The sequence below is a fragment of the Drosophila gunungcola genome, unplaced genomic scaffold, assembly GCF_025200985.1.
Source record: "Drosophila gunungcola strain Sukarami unplaced genomic scaffold, Dgunungcola_SK_2 000057F, whole genome shotgun sequence".
In the NCBI taxonomy this organism is placed as follows: Eukaryota; Metazoa; Arthropoda; class Insecta; order Diptera; family Drosophilidae; genus Drosophila; species Drosophila gunungcola.
This window is the reverse complement of record NW_026453220.1, coordinates 412,033-433,028: the sequence shown is the minus strand read 5'-3', so window position 1 is coordinate 433,028 and position 20,996 is coordinate 412,033. Positions and strand designations below refer to the sequence as shown.

The window sequence follows — 20,996 nt, the reverse complement described above, 5'->3', positions numbered from 1 at the left end:
AACGGACCCTCTGACTTTATAGCCTATATACCCCGATCCCCAAAAACCCTCATATTGCGATCCAAATGAATGTTGTTTTGGTGCCGTAATCAAGCGAACTGGACGGATTACGATGCCAATCGCAAAACGGTAGCTAACAACCATAATCAAGACCAAAATTTATGGTTTGTCCAACATGTTTATACGCCCCAGCGATACGTCAAATTCGAAACCCACAACAAATGCGCGGAGGGTGCCATTTACGATCTCATAAAGTGCATAGGGCAATAACTCTTTTGCCAATAACAAATTTCACCATCCATATTCAAAATTTTTTATCTCTTGAATTATAAGTTTAGCCAGAATGTAATTTTTAATAATCCAATAAATTTTGTTTTATTGAATCTTTATTTTAGATCCCACACTCTTAACCAAAAGTAATAATAAAACGTTTTAATTTGAATTTTTGTAAATGGTTTTTATTAAATCTCTAAAATGTATTTTGCAGTTTTTAGTGTTGTTTCGCTTTGCTTTCTGTCTTGAATACATTTGCTGTCCTTGTCTCTGTCTCTGTCTCTGTCTGCGTCCTGTCGTCCTTGTCTTTTGTTAACATTTATGAACTCATTACTTGCTATAAATTCAAAGAGTTTTCTTTTCTCGCTATACACGCACACACACGAAAAAAAATATCGGTTAGGACTAAGTGTCTATATTATATATATATATATATATGTATTGATACAAAAAAAAAAATGGTCATTAAATTCTGTCTAAAAAATTTGAACACTAATTACGTTTGATTTTAATATAATATATCTATAGTACAGATTTAGTTGCATTGCATTAATAAGTTTTTCGTTTGGGATTAACTTACTTTCTTATTTTTTTAAATATTTACAAAATTTTCCATTGGTTTTTTTTTTTTACTAAGTTCTAGAAAAAAAATAAAAAAAAAATGTTGTCTACTGCTAGATTTTATAAGTATTATCAACTTTAGTGCAGTAAAAATGTTGGATTTTATGCCCCTGACAGGAGAGACTAATATAATGTTAATTTAGTTCAATGTTAGGAAGTTCAATTATTCTAGTCTCACTTATCAAGGGCATTTGTGTTATATTCAGGAATGGGTTTTATGTTTATATAGAGGTGACCCCTGACTAAGTGTACCTATTAGCTCTTGAGCTCAGGTCTTGGGGCTTTTTTTAGTTTTAGTGTATATTTATATTTTGGGCCTAACTTATGTACAGGACTGACTCAAGAAGGAATCTGTGAGACTACGAACTAATTGTGGTTTACTTATGTATCATTTTATTTAAATTGTTTCCACGTTTTTTTTTTTTTATTTTTTTGGCTTCTTCGGGGATCTTTTGGGGGGCCTGGCCTCTGTTGTATTGCACCAAGGGTTCGTCTATCCACCTATTCGAGTGGCTCCAGGCCCGTGAAGATCAGATCAGATCAGATCAGATCAGATCAGATCAGATCAGATCCTAGCAATATTAGGGCCACCAGGCCGCCCGCTGGGCGTGGGCATGCGGATGGGCGTGGGCATGGGCATGGGCGTGGACATGGGCGTGGGCGTGAAGGCCGGCGGCTGCGGCAGCGGCATGTTGATAGGCGGCCGCACCGTTAAGGGCCACCAAATGGTGCGCGGCGGCGACATTTTGCATGGCCGTGGCAGTGGCTGAGGAGACGGACACACAGTCGGCACCCAATTTGGAGCCATCGCCCAGGCAGGGCTTCCCGTTCCTCACCAGCACCGGTACTGCCACGCGTCGCGGTGATGGCAATGCACTTGGATGATGCGGATGGGTGGCATGACCGTGCAGCAATCCCGGATGTCCCTCGTAGCCCTTCTCGTTCTGCGCCCGCTTCGTCTTGTAGCGATGATTCTGGAACCAGATCTTAACCTGCGTCGGCGTCAGTCGGATTAGGCTGGCCAGATGTTCGCGTTCCGGGGCACTCAAGTACCTTTGTTGCCGGAATCGTCGCTCCAGTTCATAGGTTTGAGCTTTGGTAAAGAGAACCCTTCGCTTTCGCTTCTTGTTGGGCAGACCGTCGGCGCCATTGCCTCCGCCACCGCCACTGCCATCGGCATCGTCCACATCATCGATATCCTCCTCGATGCCGTCCTCGTTTAGGCTATCATCGTGGCCACTACTTGCACCATTCATCCCGTCGTGTTTCAGGCTGTTGTTGTTGTTATTGTTGTTCGTCGTGTTGTTGTTGTTATTGTGAAGAGCATGTGCCGCCGATGGACCACCACCGGCGCCCGGAGCCGCTGCTCCTCCATGCAGGGTATGCAGGGCATCGCCCACGGACAGGGCATCGCTATCCGCCGATCGGCTATAGCTCTTGTAGTCCCCAGAAAGTGCTGGCGATGTCTGGCAATTGGAACCAATGTAGGTGTACGACACCTCCGAGGTAACTGGGGAAGTGCTATCCGGACTGGCTGGCTGCTGGGTTCCTAAAATTGGATAACAATAGGGCTTTGCGTTAGTGAGATTGCCTATGTACTTGATCCTTAAGTAAAGCTGAGCTACGGCTTAGGTTGATAGAACATTTTTTTTTGTAAATATTATTAGGCAAAAAACATGTACATGTACATTTATATTTGGGTATAATTATTTTAATTAATAATTTATTTTTGGTTGTACTAAGATTTCCTTCTATATATACAAAAGATATTTTTGCAAAAATGAAACATAAATATATTTTAATAACTGCTCATAATAAAATACCAATTAAATAAATTTTTAATACCCTTCTGCGTACCTACAATTAATTTGTTCCACTTTTTTTGCAACTTGTATTAACTATGTACATATACAAAAGATTCATGAACAAAAGAACAATATGATTAAAATTCTGTCCATAATAAAAATATCAATAAAATCGAGAAAATAAATCCTCAGCCTAATACCCTTTTAAGCGAACAATAAATCGTTTAGAAAAATTCCATAAAATAGCAAACATAATTTCTGTTCACTTAGGCGCCCAAAATGCCAACCATTTGTTTGGGTTTCCAACTATGGATGGCTCAAAAAAAAAAAAATAATAAGAAAAAAAGAAAAAAGAGCCAACGAAGACAAAGGCTGGGTGGGAATTTGTCAGCAATTGAAATACCTTTTGGCCGTAAATTAATGCACCGACACACCCCTCCGACACATCGAAATGATCGAGCAGAATGCCACAAAAAGGGGAAAGTCAGGACAGCAACTATGGCAATTGGATTAGGCGCGACATGAGGCTGTGGTCGATACGATCCGAATGCCAAATGCCAAATGCCAGATGTATGCACTCTATATGGTGGCTATGGTGTCAAATCAACCCCTGCCCCTAGTTATGCCCTTCCCCTAGGAATGCCTTTCACCCTAATAACGTCAATTAGGCGGAGACAAACAGAGATCGCATGCATACGATGCTATATTATATAGGGAGGTATTCCCTAGTCGTCTACCTGGAACCTGGAACCAGGAACCAGGAACATGGACAGATCGCTTCGATCTCCCGCCGACTTACTACTGACTGCTGACTGCTGACCTTCGGGCCTGTACTAAAAACCAGGAACCAGGATGCTAACGAAATGACGACACAAAAGCCAAACCTCAAACACATCAATGGCAGTCGGGGCTCTTCCGGTTCGCCCACTTTTGATAGAGTTCCATAGGTTTTACAGCAGATAGTGATTTATTGCAGGGCGTGGCAATTTGTGATACTCTAGGGCGGGATCATGGCAACCGCAAAAGGCTCCAAAGATGAATTTGGAAGTATTTATGAGAAAATGTTATTTAAAATAATAATAAATAATAAATTATGAGGCTATTCGGGACATTTAATGTAATAGAATATATAGAATTGTTCAAAATGGCAAATAAAAGGGTTAATAATAAAAAATGAAATTATTATTGATGCATTTTTTTTAAACAATTTTGCAAAACATTTATTCCAAATGACAACGAAAAGGTTTGATGTGTAATACATCAAAAACTGTCTATTTAACAAGGTAGTTGTTATTATTTTTTGGTGAATTTCCCTCAGTGTCCCATTGACTTAACAAAAAATTCCAAGGCTCTTAGGAGCTGCTAATGTTCATCCATTAGGCCCCTCCTCAAATCGCCGACTTGATTGTAGTTGCCCTGCCACACAACGAACAAAATAAAAAAAAAACTCATCCGCTCACCATGACAACTCAACAAATTAATAACTTAATATAATCAAAACGACTCCTTCACAGCTGTGAAAATTCCCAAAAAAAAAAAGAGCAGACAAGCAACAAAAAAAAAAAACGGCAAGCGGGCAGCAATTATAATTTGTAGCTAAACAAAAAAAAAAAAAGAATAATAAAAAAGGAATGGGTAGAGGGACGAGGCGGAAGTGCGTGCCATAAATTTCCAGGACGAAAAATGTTTGGGCCGCAACAACAAGGAGCGATCGAACGGGGCCGGCGATTGACTGTCCTGGCCGAAGGACACGAAGGACAACAACAACAACAGGGCTAATCCTCAAGTGTGAAGCGCATACAAACTATTAGTCAAGATTAAAGGGGAAGCCCACGAACCCCACCTCCCTTTGAATCGAATCGAAGTTATATAGACCTATTTTGATCCGCAGTTAACTGTCGACGCGGTGAGTGAGTGAAAAGTGAAAAAATAAAAAAAGGAAAAGAAACAAAAAAAAAAAAAAAAACGGCAGGATCAGACTTGGCTCGTCACTCCCTCTGGGAGCACCTGAATCCTGCCGAATCCGCGGGGTATGCAAACACAGCTGCCTCATCGCTCGACTGCCTCATCGAACTCGTTCACGGAGTGAGTGGGCAATTACGAAACAATATTATTAGTCGGCCAGTTAATCGGGGGTTAAATGCAGTCGTTGGCAGCGGGGAAACTCGGAAATCCTTCAAAAGGGATCCTTGGCCAGTTTATTTCGGAAATTCAGTCTTACTTATGGTTTGGGGTTTATATGTCTCAAATATTAAACTGGGATAGGGCAATTACGGATCAACATTATCAGTCGGTTACACACGGGTTAAATTCAGTTTAAAGTAGCACTAAAACACGAAAATCCTACTAATGAATTTACTTCGGAGATTTACTCCAACATCGGAAATGGAATATGTCATCAGGACAGCCGCAGATCAAAACGATTTTTTCAGTTTGGACTTGTTAACCATGTCTTTGGATTAGCTGGATTTTTGAAAACTTGAAAAGCAGATTTCTAAGCAAGTTGAAATAAATATTTTTAAATATTTATCTTTACAATTTATTCAAGATCGATTTTTTTTAGCTATGCCTCATCATTTATATCATCATGTATATCAATTTTCTAATCTTTCTTATACAAAATAAATATAAGGTATAATGTTCTTTTCCACTGAAAGCATTCTTGGATTAGGAATATTATTTTTTTAATTTAGGAGCTTTGAACTCTGCTATGCCCTAAGATATGTATCATCATCAATTAAAATCTTATATATCCTATATATATTTGTACGTGTACCCTATATATAAATATAAATATATATATAAACTCACCGTATAGCTCGTTCTCCTTGATCCACGCACTCCTGCCCGAGTGCTGGAGCATGGTCTGGGCCATGTGGTGGTACGAGGACATCTCGTCGCCAAAGCTTCCCGGGAAGTTCTTGGGCAGATTGGGCAGGTATTGGCCGGCGGCCACCGCTGCAGCCGCTGCTGCATTGTGGCTGGCCAGCAGGTGGGCGGCGGCTGCGTTGGCGTGGGCGTGGCTCTGGGCATCGCCACTCTGGTGGTGCGCTAGTGGTGCCAGTGGAGCCACCGCCTGCTGGTGGTGCGCATTCTGCTGGTGGAGGTGGTGATGGTGCTGCTGCTGCTGATGCTGCTGCTGGTGGTGGTGCGAATGCGGGTGCTGTTGTGGGTGACTCGGCGGCTGGTGCTCGGTGGTGCTGTGGTGATCCGCTCCCGATCCCGACCCCGATCCCGATCCCGTCCCGCTGCCATTGTGGTGCTCGTCCACCGAACCGCCGGCGGGCGTGGGCGAGAGTGCCGAGGGCGTGGCATGCGGTCCCTGACCGCCATGTCCATTGGTGGACTCGCTGGCCGAGTGGTGACTCAAATCACTACCATGTTGGACGGCAGCGGCGGCGGCAGCAGCGGCATTCTTCAGCTCAGATCCCTCCAGATTCAGGATGTCCGATATGTGGAAGCCAGAACGCTGCGACGATGGCACCTTCGCATCAAACAAGCTATAAGAGAAGAAACAAATTCAAAGTTAACAAGTTGAACAACATTGAAATTCAATAATTTAGAATTGTAAACCATTTCGCTTTTAGCCCCAGTGCTTCTAGAAACTCCTTCATTTGAAATGCCTTTGGTAAATTATAGAAAACTTATTTCAACTCCAACTCAAATAAACTGACAGTATAACAGTAATGCCTACTTGAATCTTTCGTAATTTAACGGTTTTTTAAGGTTTATTTTGTATTTTTAAAGTTTGCGTTGCATGAAAATATCTGAAAATATATGGTTAAATTATCTTACTTTTTTTTACAGTACTTTAAAATAGAGACACTTTGTTTTCTTTTTTTATATCTAAAAAAAAAATACTTTAACACGGGATACCTTATTTTTGATCATAGATTTGGAAAACAAAATATAAAAAAATGTATTCCAAAAAATTGCACACTTCTTAAAATTCTAAAGATATATGGCAAGAATTTGTACTTCCATTTTTGAATGGTTTATTAATTGCCCCCGACAAATGGCCACAGAATCGTGTGATTAATGACTCATTGAATATTGGTAAGACTTGAAAAAGGCTTCAGAAGATTGTCATCCTGTTTAACATTTCATGCTCATTGCAGCGACATCCGGTGTCGATCCTATGAATGGCCGGAAGGTGTAACAAATGAAGGTCCTTTGGCAAGGATGTGCAGTGAAGAGTGCAGAGTGCAGAGTGCATGAAAAACCACCTTTACTACCTGCCGCGCTCTGACTTTCACAGATTTTCGCACTTGCCCATCATCGAATCGAGCGCATCTTGCACATATATCTGTCGTCTATATCCCTTAGAACCGAACTCGCACCTTTCCCCCGGAATTAACTTCGATTAAGTGTACGCAAATCGCTGGATTATTGACACCTAGTCCAGGGCAGAACCCGAGTTTTGATTTTCCTAATACCATCAACAATTAAACGCATATCCGCACGGGATTGATCGGGCGGCTAACTACCTGTTCGGGTCAGTTCAGCTCAGTTCAGTTTAGGTCAGGTCAGATGGGATGGGACAAGAGAAGACGAGACCAGGTCGAAACAGGTCGTGCCACATGTTGGCGCAAGTTCGTCTGCTTCCGGTTTTCCCAACTCGAGTTTTCCCAAACAGCCCGACTCGCGAATTTCCCACGCTACACGGGCATTCCCCGTCGTCCTGTGCGGAATTCCCATTGCCAGACAGTGTGACGCCAGGATCTCTGAAGGCATCTGAGTCCGCTGAATCCCGAGTCTGCCGCACACATGTTACCACCGATTGGGGTTTCCCTGCCACTCACCTACGGGAATTTCTAAGCCAGGCCCGAACAACACGGTCAGAATTTCCCCAGGACCTTGAGTACTTGCCAGATCACAGAGACGGGGGAATTACGTCCTATGTATAGTATCTTGTATCTTGTATCATGGTATCCTTATCCTGCAACTGCATGCCCAGCGAGACTTGGTTAATTTCTCGCAAGTGGCCTCCGAGGAGCTGCCAGGATTAGCCGGCAAAGTCCATTAGCTGGCCGTGATCTGCGATCTAAGAAGAACTAAAAACTGATGCGAAGGCAGGGGCTCGCAGGGGTGTGATCTTGAGTCGAAGCTTAGGCGAGGGCCGCTTGCAGCTTAGGATTGCACTCAAAGGTTTCCCGCCGAATTTTTATCTACGTTTCTTATCACTGGGTGAAGCTTTCTTCTATCACACATTTGATGGAAACATTTTTTGTTCATTCGGATGCTGTGATGACTATGTGTTTAGATGGACTTTGCTAGTTGCCAAAAGATTTCGATCACTAGTTTCATCAAGTCTATTATATTATCTAGATCATGATTATTCGTATGTTACTTTAATTCTATCCATTTAAAATACAAATATCGTATTGAGTATATCTGAAACTGTAACATTTGTTAGAAATTTGTGGCATCAAAATGGCCAAGCTTTTTGAAAGGCTCAATTCACCAAAAGTTTGTAATGAAGTATTTCAAAAATCTTTAAAAAAATTAAGAACTGTAATTAATACAAAAGCTTTATCATATTTAAAGATCTTTTAGATCTTATTATAAACTTTTATAAGCTTTTTATAAAAATTGGTAATATTCATTTGAATATACCAAAAATGATATATATTGATTGAGCTATATAGATTTATTTTCGAAATAGAGTAATATCATTTTGTTAAAGTTATTATGCCGAACTAAAGGTGGCCGGGTTAAGTTAAGTAAGCTTAAAAGCTTAATTAGGTGTATAAGAGGATAGTTGGATAGAGAAAATATGACAGACTAAAGAAGGACTGATTGAGTTAAAAAGGAGATTCAATAAGCTATCTTGCTGGATAGCTGATTAAAGAAGATATCCCCCATTGAGTAATATTTATCTCCCCATCCATTATCACTGCCTTATGTCCATTATCTCCCCAATCCGAAACCCTGTGCTTACCCGGGCAGAGCGTTTCGCAGGGCCGCCGGATAGAAGGCGGCTGGCAGGAGGGCATGGCTCCACGGCGGCAACAGGATGGGCGACCAGGGCAGGAAGGGAGCGGCTGCGGCGGCGGCCACTGCCGCCGATGATGGCACCATCAGGCTGCTCATGCTATGGAGTCCGGGGAATCCGCTGAAGGCCGCCGCTCCCGTCGGAATGCGTAGCTGCTCCGGCGCCAATCCGGAACTGGACGAACTGGTGTTCGTCGGCACGGTGGTGCTGGCGGTGCTGAACACCTTGGCGGACCGCTCGCGATCTCTCTCCCGTTCCTCACGATCTCGCTCCCGTTCCCGTTCCCGCTCCTGCTCCCGTTGCCGTTCCCTGTCCAGTTCCCGCTCTCGCTCCCTTTCCCGCTCCTTTTCCCGCTCCAACGAGGGCGTAGAGGTGCGCAGCGGACGCTTGGGCGTGGCTGGGGAGGAGGGACTGACGGTGATCGCACTTTGCGGCGAGGCGGGCAAGCTGCCGGCGCTGCCCAGACCGCTGCTGTTGTCCCGCTCGCGATCACGCTCCCGTTCCCGCTTCGAGGGCGTCCGCTCCAGGGACGTGGAGGTGGTCATGTCGCTAGGCGAGATGGGGGAGCCACTGTTCGATTTGCGACGCTGAGACGCGGGCGGCGGCGTGGGCGGACTTTTGCGTTTCTCCGCCACTTTGGAGCCTTTTTTGGTTAACGGAGCACGGCAAAAAAAAAAAATACGTAGCACTAGCACTTAAGCGCACTCTTGTTCTAACTTGTGGATATCCTTAACTCAAATTGCTGGCATAGTTCGTTTCAGTTTTGTTTAGATTTAGTTTAGCAACAGAAAAGTTCGGTAGTTCAAGGGTCGCGATACTCGATTCGGTCGATTTTTGTTAATTTTTTGTTGATTTTCAGTTGTAAGGATCCGCGGAGCAGCGCACTCTAAACATTCCAAACTGAAGTGTCATCAACAACTAACGAGGCATCAAGAACTCGACACGAGTCCAAGTCGTCCAACAGCCAACGGCAGAAAAGTACCAGGCCGTCGTCCGTTCGGGGTGTCTTTGGGCATTGTATCTGTATCTCTATGTATGCGGTGCTTTTGCTGGTGCTGCATATCTGCATCCCTCTGCCATTGGGTACATAGCCCACACAGATACACGGATACACAGATACAGATACACGGATATACACGCACACATTGAGTGTGGAGAGACTCTCGGCTTTGTTGGGCGCGCTAAGTGGCTTCTCATGTCCTTTTCAACAAGGATACGGCTACAATGTGAGTGGCCCATTCAACCACCAAAGGAAAACAACCACCATTCGCCGCCAGAGCGGGACGGACAATCCGAGTCCTTGTGAAGACATGCCGTCCCGCTCTAACTCTCTCCTGTTGCTCTCTCGTCCGCTCTCAAGAGTGCCACTTGAGTGAGACTGTGTGTGTGTGTGTGTGTGTGTGTGTGTGCTACAGTCTGTGCATTTGTATTAGTGTGAGGGCCATTGTAGCGCCTCGAGAACCTCCTTAGGTATATACGATATACCCATCCCCGGGGCACCATCATCACTATCACCATCACCATCACCAGTCCGATTCGGATTGGGATTCTGGATTGCGGAATGTGGACTCGGGTCAACCAGTATCTCCCATCCCGCTCTGCTGCACTTGATGTTGTCAACAATCTCGCCGCGTCATTATATTGTATTTATCATTATCATCGCTCTACAACTGACTTGCGACGACGGTGCCACCAAGGACATGTATCATCAAATATCATCAGATTGAGATATCGCCCATTATCCCATTAAGTGGCATAGGCGATAAGGAAGATTTACTGGGATTAACTTCGTGGCCAATTCATCCATGGCAGTAAGAGATATTGTATCGATATGGAATACCAAATGGCAAATGTCTTGGGGATCACTTAAACCTTAAAGATTTTACTGAGATTTAACTTAAATCTAATTTCGAAGTAAAGTTATGTTCTTCAAATATTTTGAAAACATTTATCTGAACCGTTGGTGTAAAAATTCCAAACATTTTAAAAAGAAACTGATTTTTGTGCAAGCACAATGTTTTTTATTTTTTAAATCTATAAACCAGAAGAAAAATTACTTCACAAGTTCTCAAACTAATACAAACGGCTGATAAAAGAATGAAGAAATTGATTTACACTTAAATATAGGAATTAAATATACAAACAAAATATTAAGCTTAAAGTAATAGAAAAATAATAATTCCGTTTAAATACTTCCATTTATTAATGAAATTAAAATTACAAAGAAGTTATTAAGGATAAGATAATAGAAAAAAAGAATTCCTTTTTGTTTAATTTTCGATATTCATTATTTATTGATGAAACAATAAAATAACTTAATATTAGAAGCACTTTAAGCATAAATAGCAATTAGTGGTTGGGAAAACTAGGCGAAGTAAATAAGTACATTATAAACATTAAAATTGCTAAAACAAAAAGGCACACTTTAAGTACCTTATCATACGTAGTAATTCTGTTGTAAAAACTTTGTTACTGTTAAAGTTCTATATTCCCTAACCATGTCTGTTTATTTTATGGTTCACTATTTGGGAATCTAATTTCTTGCGTGTAACGAAACTGTTATAGAGCACTTGGACGCTAAAGAAGAGCCCTTATATACAAGGATTTCTTTGCTGTTCGTGCAATTTGAATTTCGATTTCATAAGCTAACCCATGATTAGCTCAGATCCTTCACATGCCAATACATGGCGCCCGAACCCTCTAAGGACACACCCCGGGCACTGAAGAAAGAGCGAGCTAGGGAGCCAAAATAAAATATAGGAAAATACATAATCAACACGAACATTAAGCTAACATAGGGATGCGGGTTAGGGGGGGACTATCCAGGGCAATTGAAAAAAAAAGGGAAAATCTTATATGGCGTGTGGGGCTGCCATCTATATAAATCGGGGGGGTATATAATGTATAATGGAGGGTCCTTTCTGGAGCTGGTACTCCTGCTGCTCGCTACACCCACTACACCCACTACACCCTGCGTGAAAGTGGGCACTCCATTGTCGCTCATGACGTTCACACCATCAATCCCTGTACGAGAATGGAGATGGTAGATGGGCAATGGGTAATGGGAAGGGGTAGAATTTTTTTTTTTACTTGTAATAGCCTCTGTCGCCGCTGACGTCACCGCTGCTCGGTGGGCGCGTCATGGCTGCCCGACCAATCGGAATAGTGTGCGAGCAGTAGAGCTATATGCACGTAGTACGTTGATGCGCATGTTTGGGAAATTCTCGCAACGCCGAAGGACTTTTGCTGGGAAATTTCCCTACAGTGCGCACGCCCATTTTTCCCGTATATATATATGTATATATATATATGTGTATGTGTATGTGTGTGTGTGTATGTGTGTGTGTGTTGGCCATTGTTATGGGGCTTAATGATGATGTTGCATTTAATAACAAAGTAAAACCTCTGCCTGCGTCGCTGTTGTTGTTATAGTTTAGCTTCCGCAGGAAGTTTAAGTATCTCATGGATACAGGATACTGTATCTGTGTAGAGCGCTAGCATTCAAATTACACACGAATTCAATTCGATTCTCGCACAAAAACTCGTTTGTTTTTATTGTCCTCGCGCTCTTTTATTTGTGTATTTATTTATTTTTGCCTCTGCTGTGTTTTTTCCCGCACTTCAAACTACTTTGCTTGTGTTTATTTCTATTTGCGCTCTAAGTAGAGACAACTTCAATTGCAGCTCTCGTCCTTGTCGTCCTTTTGCCTCGGCTTTCAGGGATTTTGGCATTTCTTTTATTTTATTTTTATTTCACAGAATTAGTTTTCAATCTATTTGCATAGCAATGGGCAAGAATCAACGGGGACCAAAAGGGTTATTGAAAACGAAACATAAATAAACGGTGTTTGGGCTTATTAAAAAGGTAAAAAGGGTTACTTTTGGATGACTCCTAAATGATTTGACACTGACATTTTTCAATTCAAGTAAAAGATTTTTTTGGTGAAGTTTAAAACTGAAATTTTATAAAGAAATGCACATAACGCAATTATCGGACTAGAAATGAATAGCCGAATTGTTTGTCTAAACAAAATGCAATTTGCTTAAATCAATAAATTTGTTTAGCAATATTCACTGCTGAATATTTATGTTTATATAATGTTTAAAATTTGTATGCCTTTTTTTGAAAGGCAAAAATAGTTGCATCAAAGGTTTCAAACATTTTTGAAAATATTTAGCTTTGGAAAACACAATCATTTAGCAGTAAAAGATTGCAATTTTTAAGACAGACAATTTTGAAATAAAATAATTTCAGTTTTGGCTAAGTCTGATTTATTTGATATCCTGGGCTAAGAGTAATAATACCTAGTCATGGGTTTTTAAAAGAATGCACTTAATGGGAAATTTCTTTTAGCCTTTTATTCAAAAGTATTAGCAAATATACGTTATAAATGTTTTGTCTTATGGTTATGATTATTATGAAAATGGCGAATTATTGTGTAGGCACAGAAGTTACAAACTTTTAAATTAAAAAACTCCCCTTGTGAGTGTTTTTCTCCACCTCAAAAAATTATCACTATTGATCAATCGAATGGCCCTCGTGTCGCCATCGAGGACTCTTCGCAGGATCGGAATCAGGATCACAACCGAAGGCAGCTGGCCGATGGCAATGCGATTTGAAGTGTGACAATCGCCCATCCGCATCCGATGGATGCACAACAACACAGCCAAACAGCCACACAGGCATTCCACTCGCATTCGAAAGCAATAAAGTATTTTGGATGTCACAAATCGTCCTTGTTAATCGCAGGCAAACCGCGCGACAATCCCCGGAATATATGGGATATATATACATTCATGTGTGTGCTGGGCCTTCGAGTATAACAACCCCAATTAAACGCCTCGCCAGGCGTAAAAAATCGAGATATTTGGCAAAAGGTGTTTGCTTAATGCGGATACAATTAGGCGGCCATGTTGCAGCAGCCTCAAGCAGCGTGCCACATACTCTCTCACACACAAACACACACACACACACATGTGCACACTCGAGCCCATTCACACAGATACTCACGCTCACACTAACACTCTCACTTATTTCACACCCATTCATTCATTCATTCAGTCATTCATTCAATGCTCGTTTGGCTGCAGCCCCTCGTCCCTAGCCCTTCTCCCTCCACTTCTCCCTTCCCTTCAGCTCATCCCATTGTCATCCATTTTAATTTACCTTCCGGTTCTGCCTTTACTCTCCCTTTTGACCCTCTACAGCCCCCCTTCCCCCGTTCTCGCCTCCTTGCCACTGATTTTGGCCCGCTCGTGTTCCCAATTGACGGCCATGACAATTTCGGGTCTCCGATTCGTTGCGCGGAAGTGATTTACCCAAAAAAAAAAGTAACAACGAATTTTCCAAAGAGAATCTATAGAGTTTTCCCGGCGGAAATGCATCATTCACCTATGTACACTTAGAGAAACAAATTTTATTTAAAAAAAAATGTTTGGTCATAAATGATCCTGGCTTGCAGTTTTTGAAGTTTGTGATCCCAATTGCTGTTTAAATATTCTTAAAACTTAAATACCGATATTGATATGCAGAAGGTCAACGCTTTCAAAAGTAATATAATATTTTTAGAATTTTTATGCAATTCGCTTTGCCTAATTGCAAAAAGAATAGAATCATTTGTTTAACAAATAAAGTTATAGGTATTTAGTTTTATATTAGATACTAGAGTGATTCACATTGAATTAGGAATTGGATTTGTAGTCCAGCGATTGCTTAATCAAAATACATTTTTTGTTTTCAAGAGAATATATTTTTCAACTGACTCTCAGAAAAGCCGTTTGAATAAAAAACTCCAATATAAAATCCTTATTTGTTTCTTTTTTTTTTCGTGAACATATCTTCTCTCAGTGTAAATATTGCCCCAACCCACTCGCCATCTAATTGATCTTTAGAGGTTTTGTCCTCTGGTCAGTTGTGCTGGCGTGATCGTGTATCTTCTGCTTCTGCTCTATTGATTCCGGGTAATTTGTTTGCTCTGTTGCCAAATGTGTTATGTAAGGGGATGGATCCTAACAAGAAGGCGTTGCCCGTGCAGGACAAAAGTCAGAAAAGGTTCTTCAAGATGCGAATGTACTCTGCTGTATCTGCGCAAATACAGCTGGGTATCTGTTTGTTTGGCTTGCATTCGGCTTGATCGTTTGGTCTTCTTCGTATGGTTTTCCAATTTTTGGGGTGGCTCGTGATCCCTAATGATCGAAAGTAGGAGATTTGCATTCAGGAGTCAATCCCAAGTCGATTTCTCTCGCCTTCTTTGGTTGTTAGAGCAATCCATCAGTGGCTTAAGTCAGCTCAGTATCCTTCAGCTGTTTTACTTGAATTTAGGAAATCGTTTGAAAGGGGTGTTATCAAGAAGGTATCAGTTTGTCATTGGCTTATATTTTTAATCATAACTGAAGCCTTATATCTGAAGATAAATTTTAAAGTTAAAGACTTAAATGTTTATAAGGAGGCTTTAGATATCATTACAAATATGTTATAACATATTTAATGACCTCTAATTGTATACATAAGCAACATTTTGATTGCTGTTATTTGTTTATAAGTATTCCTTGATTAATTCATCCTTGGAAGAATAAATAATGCAACTGAAATACTTGGAAAATTGATTCCTTTTTCTCTGGCCCTCCATGTCCATCCAAAAGAACGGTAGAGGTTGGATCATTCACCAGCTCATTGACTAATAAAAAAGGATGAAAGGCAAGGATGCGTACCGCCATTGAGTTTGAATCTGTAGCTGCATCTGCATCGGTGTTCGCATCCGTATCTGTATCTTTTGTGCAGCTGTGAGGATCTGTGAGTAGCGCCCTGTTACTTGACAAATGGGTTTTCCGACTGCCTGTCCTGGTCTTTCCAGTCACTCGTTTTTTGAGCTGCGCATCCCACTGTGTCGGAGTTGCCGGGTCAGTTGGTCAACTGGGTTCAGTGCGGCCAACTTCCTCTGCACACTTCCTACTTCCTTCACAGTTGGGGGGCAACAGGACAGCCAGGACAGCCAGGACAACAATCGTCCTGCCGTCCTGGCCGATTCATTCGCAATTTATTCCAAATGCCAAGGCGATTCCCCGCTTCAAATGGCATATTTTCATGAATGGCCCAGCGTGCGAAATGGCCATTTCACCGCTTTGTTCGGCTTTGTTTTGTTCCCTAATTTCATTTTTTCGAACATCACCTTGCCCATTTGTGGTGGTCATTGTAGGATCCCGTCTATTACTATCCCATTTGAGCTGCAATCAGTGGATGGCAAGGAGGAATCCTTTGGTCAGCCGTCGGCTAATTAATCAGTTCGATTTAAAAATTAGAATCAAAGAAGTATCAAGTTAAATGGAATTTATTTATATGAATGACCAAGCAGTATATAAATGTAGCTTAATTTGTATTAAGTCAAATTCAATTTATTTAAAAAACATGCTTAAATGTAATTAAAAAAATGTGATTATAGTGATCAATTAGGGTTTTAAAACCTGTTCAATTTATATTAATGCAAATTGAAAAAGTATATGTTATTTTGTAGGGATATGTAAGTTTGTAAACATTGACTTACTTATTGTAAGTTAAATTGAATAAAAATATGTTTTTCTACGTTGTTGCTCACAAAATAACTGAAGGACTTAAACAGTTTCTATGTTTATTGATAATTTCTCAACAAAATGAAACGAGAAACGATTAAATATAAATGAGGCAAATTGAACACCATTTGAAATGTAAAAATAATATCAAATATATCCACAATTGTGGCATAAGCATTTCTAAGTATCTGTGCAATCCCGTGTCGCCTTCGAACTGTGCCAAAAACAACTTGAGTCCCCGCGTTCCGCCCCTGCACTCTTGTCCGTGACACTTCAGGCAATCACATGCTTCATTATAGGCCCATCAAAACGGATTCGGGCGACTTGGGCTCCTGAAAATCGGAATGCAAATGGGAATGGGAAGGGGAATGGGACTGGGCTTTTATAGCTGTCGCGGATGCAAATTTCATTGTGTTATTTTCGCATCCGCATATAGCCTACATAGCACATGCGATGCCGTTGACAAAATCGGCTGACAAACTGGCATTAAATGTCACAAAGTCACGCGTCCCCTGGCCAAACTGAAACTGCAACTGCAACAGAATTGTGAAATGTATCAATTTCTTGCCGTTGTTTTTTGATTTCATATATATTTATATGTATGTTTTTTTTTTTTTTTTGGTTTTTTTATTTTTGCCTTAGCTTTTCATGACAATGGGGCTGACATGCAGAGACAGCCACTCTTTGTTACCCGTTCTCCCATTTTTATTACTTTACCAACTCCCACTTTATCTGCCACCTCCTCATCGCATTTTCTTGGCAAGTGGCCGTCGCTTTGACAGCGCCGTTTAAGCCAAAAAAGGTGAAAAACTTTTCTTTTATTTGGCGTGTGACAGTTTCCTAAACGAAGACATGGAAACCAACAAACCAGTGTGGTCGAGCATTTAAAAACAGACAAAGTATAAACTAATGTTTTAGATAAATTTATTTTATGTTATTGAGCTTTTACACATTATACACTTCATAAATGGTATTTCTATATAAATATTTTATTTTGTTATTCTAGATTTACTTGAAGCTGAAGAAATGTCTTGCTCTGAAGAAAACCCTTTTCATTACATATTTATTTATTATTATTTTTACTTGATTACTTATCAAATTATATTATTTCTTCAATTTAATACAGTATTCAACATTTATTTAAAAGAACTATTTAAGCAATAAATTATTTATTAAACTTTATTTTATGATCTGACAACCCTGTGAGTGTGCCAGGACTTGACATTAATATTTGAGAACACAAATCGAAAAAAATGCAGAAAAAACACAAACACAAATTATCGCAAGTGAGGGTCGCAAATTGAACTCATTTGAGGGAATCCCTTTGGGCATAGTCGACCTTTGCAGTAATTTGCGAGTTAAAAAAAAGCTTCCACCAACAATAAATGGTGTGTGTTTAAATGGTGTTTTCTTATTTAATTAAAATTAAATAGATTTTGAGTAAAGTAGAACTCTCGTGTTAAATCCACGGAAATCATTAGATGCAGGAGATTCGCAAGTCGGTTATGTCCCTTCCGATTTGTCTGAATTTTTTTCTGTGGGTTCGGGCTTTGTTTACTTCCTGGCTCATCGGTCGTCGTCGTCGTCGTCGTCGCGGACATGTGTACACATTCCCAGGCATTTGAAGCTTTCGAATTTTTTTTATATGGTTATGCTCTTTTCTGTAGTTTTTTTAACCCGGCTTTATATATATGTTTTTTTTTTTTTTTGGTTGGGTTCTTCTGGAGTACGTTCAACTTGAGTGACTTGCGTTGGGGACTCTGACTGCGTTCAAATGAAATTATATTTTCGAACTTCATATTTCAGGGAGACAAGTGTAGCGTGTCCGCCTTCCGTTGTCCTTCAAGTTTAGCCCACTCCAGAAAGGGGTATTGCCAAAACTAAAGAAAAACCCAACCTGCCATAACCTGCCATATGGGGCAAATAGCAACTGCTGTCGCAGGGAAATTCCAAGATTGAAATCGGGACAAAGCACTGGCTGTATATATGCAGTATACGCGTCCCAAGATCCTTCGATCCATCAATGAACTAAGGGAACCGAGCCCCGGAACCTCACACACATGACATAAAGCACAAATAAATGGAATTGGTTTTTATTTGGCAAACAGCATTATCCCGGATTATCCGAGGGTTCGATGCAACGATTATGGACAAACCCAATTAAACCCAAATTTTGCCTGTCGCAGTCGCAGTTGCAGTCGCAGTCGCAGTCGCTTGCCTCGTTTTCCTCCTGTTTGTGTGATTTTCCAGGCGATTTCACTAAACATGTGTTTTGGTTTTTCAAAAACCCCGCCGCCGACGGGAAAGGTGACAAAGTGGAAATAATGCTCATTGTTGCACTCGGGTCTTGGTTTTTGGACTGTATACTGTATACTGTATACTGTATACCGTATGCCATATATGCTATATATGCCATGTAGTACTGTTATTCCGACACCTTTTTGCCTCGGCTTACCGACCGACCGACCGACCGACCGACCGATCAGTCAGTCAGTCCGCCGGTGGATGAATATGAATCCCCATCCCCATCCTCGGTAGGTCATTCACAATGCCGTAACATTGGCTTAGGAGTGTGCGAAAATCAGGGACTTAGCCCAAAACGGACCTCGTTTCGATCCGGTTCGGTAGCCAATACAATTTCATTATGTTATGCCATTAAATGTAAATACGTCGAGCCTTGATCCTGCTCCTTTCTCATTCTCATTCCCATTTATATTTATCTTTTTCTCTGGCCGGTGTTTTCTTAGCCCGGCTTGTGTTTTCTTAGCTGATTTTAAATCAAATTGTTTTTAATTGCCTCATCGATTTCCAGGAAATGTTGTGACACTTCTTTGCAGGTGCGTACAAGTACCTGCAATCCTCTGAATGATCAATGTGTGAATGGCCAAGAACATTTAGATATGGTTCTATGGTTTGGCTCTTGGACACAACACGAAATTATGTATGAATTAAAATCCATTACATGAAATTAGTTTTAATAACATCCAATTTCTTAATATGGGATTTCCCCGTTTGCTATAAACTCAATGGGTTTTATGTTACTTATGTTTAACACTATTGTTTTTGCAATCTCATGACGATTGTGAATGAAAGATTGTGAACTATGAATGACAGATTCATACCTCAGCAATGTACTTGAAGTCACTCCCTACCCAAAAAAAAAAAATTTGCTCAATGATCCATTGACTGATAACAGGTTCAATGAATGAATGTTCGACGAGTGATCTTAGAAGGGTAGAAAATTTAATGCTTGTTAAATGTTGTCTTTAGAGAGCCACTTCTAATAAAAAACTTTTATTTCTTGATAATGATCTTTCAAGATTTTTAAAAATGTTGATTTTTGCTTCCTGTGCATGCGTTTTATCGGTTTTAATTATGTATCTTATTATTTTATTTTATTTTAAATAAGAGATTTATTATATTGACATCTTAGAAAACTTATCAAGAAAATAGGAATATTTTCAAAATCTCTTGAAATATATTTAGTCTACCTCTTAGATTACTATTATAAATTGAACCAACAAATACATGATTTGTTTGCATTGGTATAACATCCTTAGCTATATTTAGATCCCTGTGAATCTACATGTTCCCGCCCCTTTTTTTCTATAAACAATTTAATTGTAACAATTGAGTGACTTTGTCCATTTGCCGACGGCTGATTTCCCAATTTCCCGATTTCCAGATTTCTGATTTCGGGCCCGTGACTTTGGGCTGTACTTACTCGTAAACATGCTTGTTGTACTCGTAATCCGGCTGCATGCAATAATCCTGTTGGTACACGTTGTTCGTGTAGTAGCTGCAATCCTCGAAGTAACCGCAATTCGGATTATAATTGCTCATAATTAAGGCTCTCGCGTGCGGAAAATCTGAACCGTCGGAAAAATCGTGGAAAATGGCAGCCGAAAAAGTGTAACAGTGTTACAGTAACACAAACTGAACCAAAAAAAATCAAAAAATGTTGCTTGAAATTGGGCGGGGGTGTTGGCGGTGGTTAAGTAGACGTGCGGGTTTCACATTTAATGAATTATTTAATTAACTATTTGTCGACGAATTACAATTTGCACTCGAATCGGTTTTTAATGCGCGATCACTTTTTAATTGGCTGTGTACACTGTGTACGGCAATTAGGCGTTGGACGTTGGAGGCGTGATTTATTGGGATATTATTAGTCAACTGCACTCGATCGAGAGCTACATTTTCCGATATATAGCCGAGAGATATAGAAGCCGGATCAAATTGGGAAGGTTGTGGCAGGCGTAGCGCGCGCTTTTTGACTGCCTCTGGCCGATTTCAATAAGCCATAAAAACGTCGTCGGCTAAAAACAATCTGTCCGTTAAAAGAGAGCGTCCGTCCGTTTTGGGGCCCTCTATCTCGCTTGCTCCGATTGGCAACACTCAGTCTCTCTCTCGTTCTAGCAGCCGCGATATCGCTGCGATCGAATGTTTTATTTTTTATTTTTTAGCGACTCCACGTCGAAAGTGGCCAGCTGGCGTTGGCGTACTGCCAATGGAACAAACCGGGAAACATGGAATCGCCGCCAGAAAACCACCACACACCCGATGATCCGTCGAGAATCCGAGAATCGAACCGTAGGACCGGAGAATCAGAATCAGAATCAGAATCACAATATCGGAGAATCGGAGAATGCGCGGTTGGAGTGGCGCAACGAGGGACACTTTAAGCGGTACAACAATCACTTATTAAAGTCAAATAGGTATTAAACAAAACGCAC

The 20,996-nt window shown here is 40.8% G+C and overlaps 1 protein-coding gene across 3 annotated transcripts; it reads right to left on the bottom strand.

Annotated features, from left to right (window-relative positions):
- Positions 1-429: 429 nt before the first annotated feature.
- Positions 430-20,996, bottom strand: LOC128264142 (homeobox protein vnd). Of its 3 annotated transcripts, none has more exons than XM_052999504.1 (3): positions 8,641-9,462; positions 5,511-6,199; positions 430-2,443 (listed from the first exon to the last, which is right to left on the bottom strand). In XM_052999504.1, exons 1-3 carry the CDS (start codon positions 9,237-9,239, stop codon positions 1,476-1,478), a joined length of 2,256 nt encoding a protein of 751 aa, XP_052855464.1. In that variant the 5' UTR covers positions 9,240-9,462; the 3' UTR covers positions 430-1,475. The 3 variants fall into 3 exon arrangements, with proteins under 3 accessions (XP_052855464.1, XP_052855466.1, XP_052855465.1); XM_052999506.1 differs by lacking the exon at positions 8,641-9,462 and adding an exon at positions 6,273-6,352 and having other exon boundaries at positions 434-2,443; XM_052999505.1 differs by lacking the exon at positions 8,641-9,462 and adding an exon at positions 19,985-20,996 and having other exon boundaries at positions 435-2,443.

What these genes read in the sequence shown, in the direction of transcription:
- LOC128264142 (XM_052999504.1), bottom strand. Translation starts at nt 9,239, where the DNA reads ATGACCACCTCCACGTCCCTGGAGCGGACGCCCTCGAAGCGGGAACGG. An exon ending in CTGCGAAACGCTCTGCCCGG is followed by an intron (nt 6,200 to 8,640) that starts GTAAGCACAGGG and finishes CTTCTCTTATAG; the next exon opens with CTTGTTTGATGCGAAGGTGC. An exon ending in CAAGGAGAACGAGCTATACG is followed by an intron (nt 2,444 to 5,510) that starts GTGAGTTTATAT and finishes ATCCAATTTTAG; the next exon opens with GAACCCAGCAGCCAGCCAGT.